Source organism: Pteropus vampyrus, unplaced genomic scaffold, assembly GCF_000151845.1.
Source record: "Pteropus vampyrus isolate Shadow unplaced genomic scaffold, Pvam_2.0 Scaffold522, whole genome shotgun sequence".
Classification (NCBI taxonomy): Eukaryota; Metazoa; Chordata; class Mammalia; order Chiroptera; family Pteropodidae; genus Pteropus; species Pteropus vampyrus.
Genome location: NW_011889303.1, coordinates 254521 through 264307, shown reverse-complemented (window position 1 = coordinate 264307; position 9787 = coordinate 254521). Strand labels below are relative to the sequence as shown.

General features: G+C 41.9%; 1 protein-coding gene across 1 annotated transcript in view; it reads right to left on the bottom strand.

Moving 5' to 3' along the window:
- The window catches only part of SYT9 (synaptotagmin 9), a 165738-nt gene extending 156264 nt beyond the window's left edge, over positions 1-9474 (bottom strand). Inside the window, exon 1 of the mRNA XM_011383492.2 lies at positions 9117-9474. Coding sequence (XP_011381794.1) covers positions 9117-9261 — 145 coding nt within the window. The 5' untranslated portion in view covers positions 9262-9474. The remainder of the gene's footprint in view (positions 1-9116) is intronic.
- Between the last annotated feature and the right edge of the window lie 313 nt (positions 9475-9787).

The window sequence follows — 9787 nt, the reverse complement described above, 5'->3', positions numbered from 1 at the left end:
CCACCAGTTAACTGCCTTGGATATCCGTATGAAATCTCATATACATCCTCGAACTTAATACATTAAAAATTAATCTTATTATTTTCCCACAAACATGCACGACTTCCTATAGTAAACCTACTCCATACTCACTCTCAGCCAATAACTTTGCTGCTTCCTTTTTCATCCATAATGGAAGAGCAATCAGAAGACCACTTCCAGAAGGTCCTCAAACCACATCTACCCACCTGACTCCTTGACAATGAACAGTCTGTTGACAAACCCACCTACTCCAGCACATCACTCAGGCAGTTCAACCCTCTGCATCATTTTAAACTTCTCTCCGGCATATAAACATGCAGTTATTTCCCCTTCTATAATCATCTTTAGAATTATTTTTTTCTTCCACAACAAAACTCAAAAACATCATGTATATTCTTTTTCTTCAACTTCTCTCCTCTTGGCCTCTCTTAAAGAGACTAGTCAGAGTTTCATCAATTCCGCTCGCCCACCACTCCTCTAAAATCACTCAGTTCAAGGTCACCAATGAACCTCCACAGTACTAAATGCAATCAATAGTCAGTTCTCTGTCCTCATCTTACTTGACCTATCAGCTGCATTCCACACATGGGATCCTTCTCTCCTCCCAAGAATACTTTCTTCACTTTCAGGGCACCACAGTTCTAATTTTCCTCTCACCCTAGTTGCTGATCCTTTTCAGTCTTCCTTTGTTTGTTCCTTTTCTCATCAGCCTAACTTCTAACTAGTTGTTTGACTTTTCTCTTTTCTCTTCATTGGTCCTTTGGTGAGCTTATCTAGTTTCTTGGCTTTAAGTACTATCTTTATGCTGATGGCTCCTAAATGTATATGTGCAGACTAGACTTCTTCCGTGAACTCCTAGGAAGGATATCTAAATACATAGTCAAGGATATTGCTCTAGCAATCCTCTCCTTATCCTATGTCATGCATTTTTGTTCTTTAGTAGATCATTCCCATCACATTAGTGTTGTGATCTCTTCTAATTAAAACAAACAAACAAACAAACAAACAAAAAACAACCCTGACCTTACTTTCCTCGCCAGCAATTGCTAACCCATTTCTCTGCTCTTGTCTACAGAAAAACTTGAGAGAGTAGTCTATACTCATTGCCCCCAATTCTTCTCTGATCAATTTCTCTTACGGCCACTTTAATCAGGCTCTTATTTTCACTTCTTTACCAAAATTGCTTATCAATATCATTTCCAGTGACCACTAAGTTACCAATTGCAGAGGTCAATACTCAGTGCTCATTCTACTTAACCTACTAGAGGTAGCGTTTGTTTACTCCCTCCTCTTTAATACAACTTCTTCATCTTGGCTTTCAGGTCAACACTTTTGTTTGGGTTTTCTGGTCCCTCATTATTTGTCTTTTCTTGCTCATTCGGTGACTTCTCTCCACCTCTTAGTGTTGTAAAGCTCCATATCACAGTCTTGGTCCAGAATCTGACCACTTCTCACCACTTCTACTGCTATCACTCTGGTCCAAGCCACTATCATCTCTCAGAGAGGCCACGCCACTGCTTTTCCTGATTTCACTCTTCTACAGTCTGTTTTCTATATGCCAGTCTAAATGATCCTTTCTATTCCTAATTCAGATATTATCATTTCTCTGCTTAAAACTTTCTAATGGCTTCCCTTACAGAGCCCTCTGATCAGCCTGTCATCAGCTCTCTGACCTCACCTACTACTTCTCTCATCTTTGCCAAATCTATTACAGTACCACTGCCCCTGGCTAATACCTGAACATGTCAGGCATGTACCTGCCTCAGGACCTTTATACCTGTTGTTCCTCTGCCTAGACTGCTCTTCTCCATGATATGCTTATGCCTTGCTCCTGCATCTCCCCTGACCTCTACTCATACATAAACTTTTTAATGATGTCATTTTAGTTCCTACACCTTATTTTCTTCCCATGCTTTATTTTTCTCATTACCATCTAACATATTACATAATTAGTTAATCATTTCTTCTCCTCAACATATAAGTTCCATGTGGTCAAACTTTTTATTTCCTTTGGTTCCCTACTGTACAATATTGTATCTAGGTCTATGGTATATACAATGCCTAGATCAGAGCCTTGCACATAGGAGATGCTCAATAAACATTTGATGAGTAAATGAATGGCATCACCAATCATAATCTCTCCAATCAACCTTTATCCTATCTCCAGAGTGATCTAATTGATAAATCTGCTCACCTCAATTTTCAGCTTAAAATTCTCCCATGGCTATGTAGTGCTATAGCTGATACAGGCAAATTCCATACAGTTTCTGTGTGTGGGATGTGGGGGATATGAAAAGTGGAGAATGTGCAACCCACTAAGGGCATTCAATTCAAAAACTGCGCCAGCTACTTGGCAGCCCTTGTATACAGAATAAAGAACCATCTCCAGAAAACGCCTTGGTAGGCACTAGGTAGACCTGCCATGCTTCTTCCCGCCTGGGCCCTATAACATCAGAAAAAACAGACCGTGCATTTCCACCAACTGTGTGGTTGCAATGCAACTGAACAGTATTAAATAACCAGGCAAGAAAGCAAGATGTCATTGTTGGCATAGTCTGAAATTATATCGAGAACCCAGATGTTTGAACCAGATGACTAAACTTGCTAATAGCAGTTTTTATAATTATATGGGGTAATTATACTTGAGTTTCAGGGGACGTGATTGGAGATCTAAAATAGGTAATCCCCCATTCAGTGAATCCAATCGTTCGGCCCTTACCTTAGACAGGAAGAACACCATTGCCACTAACTTATTTCTTATGAAGAATCAGACTTGAGAAATGCACTCACAGAAATTCCCTCATCCTGAAATCTCCTAGAGTACTTTACTGTGAATGGATCCTTTGGGTTCATCACAGTAAATTGTACTTCTTTCAAGATTTCTGGGTCAGAGTGCTCCAGCCCGTCTTCCGTGGGACTTTGACAATGGCATACAAGAACTTGCATGATCTGATCAGTGTCTATTAGAAACAGAGACTCATCCCTTAACGTTTCCAGCACATACTCCACTTACCACTCCCAAAGATCCATTCTCTCCTGTCTTAGGACCTTTGTAAACTCCTAGAATGTTCCTTCCACTCACACATTCCAGGCAAAGTGCTCCACCCAAGAACCAGCTTCTCTAGGAAGCCTCTGCAGGCACACTCAAGTCAGCTAATTACTCCTCTCCTCTTTCATGAACTATATCCAGCACACAGCTCCCTTCCTGTCTTTATTTTACTAATTATAATTATTGTTTTATCTCAATTCTATAAAGGCAGTAACCATGTCTAATGTATCTCTGAATTACTGATACCTAAACTAGGACTTGGCACTTAAGAAGCACTGAACAAATATATTTTTTTAATTTAATCTAATTATAATTAGAAAAGAGTGATCATATCAGTGTGGTTAGAGTAAAGGCTACATAAGTGCTGGTAAGGGAGGGAGGTTGGAAAGAGGGAAAGAAAACAAAGAAAAAGAGATCCAAGTTATGTAACATTTTTTAAAATATATTTCATATAAAGGAAAGCAGCACTTTGCATTGGAAAGAACATTACAATGTGTCACTTTTCATCCCTTTGCCAATATGGGAAGAAACTGAAAAATTCTTAACATTGTTCAATTAAAGCTTAACCTTCCCCTCAAAGAGAGGTTACGAGGAATCCCTATTTCCTGATGCACCCCTAAAATTTTTAAAGGCAGTCCAGTTAGTATAATGGATTGATTATTGTCAGACAACCTGAGTTCATTCACTATACAGTGCTCCTATGAGCTAATCTGACAGAATATTTACATTCTAACTAATGCAAATTGGTAAGAAAAACATTAAGATTCTCAAAAAATAAACTGGGACATGGTAGAGAATAAACACAGAAAATTCATATAAGAGGAAATATAAGTAGGTTCAAGAGATGAAAAATATTCAATCCTACCAACAGAAAGTACAAATTAAAACAAGGTAGCCACTTTAAAGAGTACAATTAAATGGGCATATGCATGCCCTATTAAATTAGCAACCTGTGTTCACATTATACCATCTAATGCTAGTGGAATTACTGTTGGCAGTAGCAAGACTTACTGGCACAGATCTATTAGGAAGCAATTTGAGCCCATTGTTGATAATTTATCATTAAGAAATTTTCCCAAAGGGAACTGGATTCTATAGATATAAAATATTATTTATAGTAATGAAAAATTAGAAACTAGAAATGCCCAAAAAGAATAGTTAAGTAAAAAAGGTGTATTTACTCTTTGGAATATTTATAGTCATTATAATAATTGCACATAATGATTGTTTATCATGAAAAAATTATAATAGGAATAATGGCTAATATTTATTGAGCATTTGCTATTTGCCAGGTACTATAGTATTTCATATGCATTATGAGATAGGTAGTAATAATAGGGTTGCCAGATTTAGCAAATAAAAATACAAGATACCCAGTTCAAATTGAATTTCAGATAAATGATGATATTAAGTATAAGTATGTCCCATGCAATATTATCTATTGTTATCTGAAATTCAAATTGAACTAGGCATCTTGTATTTTATCTGGATAATAGTAAGCCACTTTATTTATGAGAAAACGAGGACACAAGAGATTAATTAACTTGCCCAAGGACATACAGCTAATAAATTTGTGATAAAAGTTGACAAAAAGGTAGAACAGAAAATTTTGTCTATGAACAATTACAAATAGGTGAAACATACTCATGTCCCTGGACACAGCTGAGCGGAAACACGGACAGGTGATACTACTACCACCAAAATCCATTTATCGAGCACTTACTCTGGGCACTATGCTGCAACAGCCTCCCATTCCCACTTTACAGATGAATACACAGTTAAATATCTTGCTCCAGGTCATAAAGCAAGTAAGTGCAGGGTCAGATTCTGATTCCAAAGCTCTTGCTAGTTCCACTTGGTTACCTTGATTTCCTGGGTGACTTCATTTTTTTCCCTTTCAGATGCAGTTCTATCAATGTTGATATAAAAGTTTTCGTGTGATAAAATAGACGCACAGGATGAATATTTCAAGATCTGAAAAACCTAGTCGTTGGGGGTTTGCTTTGGCTTAAAGCCATTCATTCCTAAAGACAACCTGATGAAACAAACACTTGAAAGAAAAAGTTGTGATGCATGCTTATGGCTGAAATTGTGATTTCATTTAGAAAGTGGAAATACATACTCCAAGTTATCCTTTTAAAAATGAGACTGCTCTCCTACTTCTGCCTCTCACTAAGCTCCTCTTCCTTCTCTATACACTTCAGGATGTAAACTTGTTAGTTCTTTTAAGTAAGTCAGTTAAGGGAATATGAATATTTTTTTAAGCCAAACATATGGGAAAGCACATGTGCACACACAAAGCGCCAATATGCTTTTAAAGTGTAAGCAATGCCTATCCTCTTCACATAATAATTTCAGGGTGATTTCCCTTAGGTGTCAGCTTAATTTTTCCTTGACAGTTTACCCCACATCAAAAAGTTTATGCTTTTGATTGTTTATTCTAGAAGAGGCAGCTGGCCACAAGGCTGCCTGTGATGCCTTTACCACAGTTTGCTTTTGCTTTTCCCTCTTGATAATTACCTCATGACTAAACCACTCACTGGTCCATGTAGAGGAATCCCACAGAGATGAAAACACACTTGTTTAAATAAAATATTTATGAAGAAGTTCTAAAATGTCACTGAAGTAAATGCAAATTAGATCTTCACATATTGTGCCACTCATTCCTTAGAAGGCTCTCTAATTTCTGATTGCAATTAACATTAATTTTTAAAATTAATCCTATTGTGCATAATCACATTAATGTCTATTCATAAAAATTCAGTATTTTAAGGTTCTCTTTTGACGATCTTTAAAAATCTGAATTAACGCTGATATTTAATGTTGATTATTTTGAAATTTTTTCCTTAGAAACAATATTTATTATTTTACATGTGTATCTTCTAATAAGTTACTTCATTCTAATTCAATATAATGTGACGTTAGTGAAGTTTCCATATTCTGGCCTCTTAATGAAATAGTTGGACATGATTTTCTCAATTTGTTCTTCTTTTTTCCTCCCCATAGAGTGAACGTAATAGATTCTCACATTTTTAAAGAGCCTGAAAAATAAAATTTGGGGATAATATTACTAAAATAAGTTAAGAATCAGTTGATTTGGGTACTAACTATAAGGGTAACAGTCAAAACCCCTGATTTTTAATACTATCTTTTCTAATTTTGTCAGAAATAAATATGAGCTGAGGAAAGTTAATTTACCCTTCACTTTAGGGTCTCAACACTTGTCCTCCACCTGGTTACACATTTCAATCAGCTGAGGAACTCAAAAAATATACTGATACTAGGCCCCAGCCCCGAGATTCTGATTTAATCTAAATGTTATTTGTTTTATTTTTGTTTTAGCTCCCTAAATGTTTCTAATGTTCATTCAACAGCTGAAAACCAATGGTCTAGAAAAAGCTTTTCCCGACCAGGTTAATGTCACCTAGAAAGAGGACTCATCGATGATGTGTCATAAGGTTTTGCTTCACACCCTGACCAGGTGAACATTCCCTAGTTCACCAGAAAATGAAAAGTCTCTAGAAATACAATGCTGAACTGTCAGTGGAAAACCAGTATCGTGAACAACTCATAAAATTCAAATATTTCATATCATTCAAATTCATATAATTCAAAAATTCACATAATTCATAAACAAAAACTGAGCTGAATCTTTATAATTGCATAGAATTTAATCTAGACTAAGATTAAATCCAATATAGAAGTACAGAACAGAGAAAGCTGGTCTTTATAAAGGTAGCTGATGAAAAAATACCTAGGAAATTTTCATTGACGGTAACTCCTAGATTCTTAATATATGTGATGTGTTTACCTAAGAAGCTACTTTGACTTAGGCTCCATGGTGGAGCCTAAGTGGAATCCATGGTCTTGGCTTGTACAATCAAACAGCTTCAGGGGGATGGAGACAAATGCATCTGATGTAGGAATTAATGTGGACGAGGAGAGGAAAGACTGACATGGAGAGAGATTGTGGCCTGAGCTGAAGCGCCCCGAAGAGAGGGTGCACTTCAGAAGCTGGCTTCATTCTCAGTTCCTTTCACCTTGCCCCACCTCCCACAACCTTTTCCTCATAAGCAGAATACTTCCTGACACAAACCAATGATCCTGAGGAGTGTGGGTCTACCTCAAAACCCCTGCGCTCCAGTTTAAGAAAGCAGAGCAGTGTTTTTAGGCACTCAAAGAGTAGCAAGGTATACTCTTATCTATGGCTATTTCTCATCCAAGGAATCAGATCTGTCCCAGTGCAGGAAGTCTTAAGAACATGGAATACAGTTTGTGGATTAAAAAGAACAGAGTCATGAAATCAGCTCAAAAGATGAGCAGTGTTATATATGCAACTCAGGGAGAGGCCGCATCCACTTTCTCTTGCACAAAAGCCAAAGAAGACTGCCTACGTGGAATAACGATGGGTACTAATGGCACTGTCACAGGCAAGGAAGTGGGACTTACCAACACTAAAACTTGGTTTGGATGAAGCAAGCTAAATAATTTTCTCATTCCTGCTGCTGAATGACAGAACTTTCCCCACTTAGAATATCACCTTGGGCCCCTAAGTCATGAAATGAGGCCCTCTTATTCATGCCTGCAGTCTGTGCCACACATCACATCCAGCAAGGAGCCACACAGAGGCTGGATGTTAAAACTCCAGGGAAATTATTTGGGATCAACAGTATTTCTTGACTTAATTCTCTACCTTGAAGTAACACATTAGTGATCATCTGATAAACTTAATTAATGTAACCACAGGCAATGGGGAACAATAATCTCTTTTTCACTAGAAAAAAAAAAAAGGCTTTGAGTAGGAAAAAACTGGTATAAACTTTTAACAGATGAATTCTCTTTACCCTACAGACCTATTTTGAATATACTATCAAGGAAATGCTATTTAAGTCAGGCTCAGTGTGTATCTCTTTATGAATCAAATAATTCTCTAATTTGTTCGTTGGGTAAATAGATTTTTATATAATGGATTGGCTTAAAATGAAATAAATTCATGCTGCATAATTTGCACAGCAAAGCTCATTTCTCATTATTTATACACAGGAATATCAAGGGAAAGAGCATTTTTTACCCCATCTTTAACAGTCCAACCACAATACACTTTTTAAAAAGTACTTAGGCTTAGAGAATATTCGAGAAAATAATTTATCCAGGTGAGAAGAATTTCAAGTAAATATTTGGAAGGAATGCGTCTCCCAGTAACCGGTAGTGGACGAGAAGACAAAGCTGGGAGACCCAGAACCCCTGGGGAAAGCAAATGGCTTCATAAAAACTCCCTCCTCCAACCTTAGTTGGTCAAACGCCAAAATAAATGAACTTTCCAAAGTTAGGAGCTTCGCAACTTTCACTAGGGACACAAGCAGGTGCACAAGCGGTGACCAGCGAGCCCACCGATCCGGGTGTGCCCAGCAGGGCAGCTGGTCCAACTAGGCGCCCAGGCCCAGGCCGCTTCCACGCCAAGCGACCCGCAAGGAACGGGTTCAGGTGCAGTTGCCCAGGACACGAAGCTCCCTGTCCCCGGCCTAACACCGGATCCCGCCCTGCCCTTCTCACCCCAGACCAAGAGAGAAATGGGCGCTCCGGCGCAAAGATGAGGAGCGCCCACTGGAATTCAGCCGCAGGCCGGGGCCGTCCCCAACTCCCAACTTCCCAGAGTTTCCTCCGGCCTCTTCCTCTACCCACAGCTCACGAGGCCGCCGCGGCCTCCCTTCGTTCGGAGCGCAGAGCCGGGGAAGTGGAGCGCTGAGCTCGGGAGGCACCCCCAGGAGCCCGAGCGATGGAAGGCAGGTGGCGGGCGCGGTCCCTCCAACCCTATCCCAGCCCACTCGGACTCGGCCTCCGCGCAGCAGCCTCCGCCCGGGTCCCCGCCGGGTTCTAACCTCAGGCCCGGGTGCGCTGGTTCAGGATCCCCTCCCTTATCTTGGTGGCACCCTCCACCCACCTCTTCCCTCCAGTGCGCGTCGCTCTTCTACCTCAGGCCCCGGTGCGGCCCCAACTCCCAGCCCAGGGCCCTCCAGTAGCGCCCTGCAGCGGCAGCTGCACTCACCTGGGTCGCGGAGCCGGGGTCTCGAGCGGTCCCGCAGGTGGTAAATGAAATCCTGGCAGCTCTCGTGCTCCAGGGCCCCACGGGCACAGAGCTCGGCCAGCAGCTGCAGCGCCTGGTGACAGAGCGCGTCCCTGGCCCCGGGCATCGCCCCCCCGCATCCTCGGACCGCGCCGGGCAGGCGGGCGCGGGAGACAACCCTCCGCCTGCCAGCTCAGAGCCGTCGCCTCCGGGCCGTCCGCGCTTGCCGCCAAGGACTCGCCGAGAAACGGCCTGAGCCCCAGCCCCAGCCAGCCCGGCTTCCCACCGGTTGCATGCAGCTCTTTGCCGGTCGGTCGGTCGGTCGGTCGCAATCTCTCTCCCTCCCTTCCGGCCCCTCCGTCCCTCCCCCAGCACGAGGAGAGGCGGCGCGGCACAGCCCAGTGCGCCTTGCTCCTAGCGCTCCGCCCGCCACTCGTGGCTGCCGGGGGCGGGGCCGGGTCAGAGGAGCGCGCCGCAGGGTGGGATCCCGGTGGCCCCGCTTAGGCGCTCGCGGGAAACTAGGGGCGCTCGCCGGCTCCTAGAGGAGCGTGGGACTCGGCTCCGGACCCCGCGCTCAGAGCGGCCGCGCCCAGGCTTGGAGAGTATGAGCGGGTGCGCGCTCCGGGCGCTCTCGCCACGGTACCCTCTCCGAC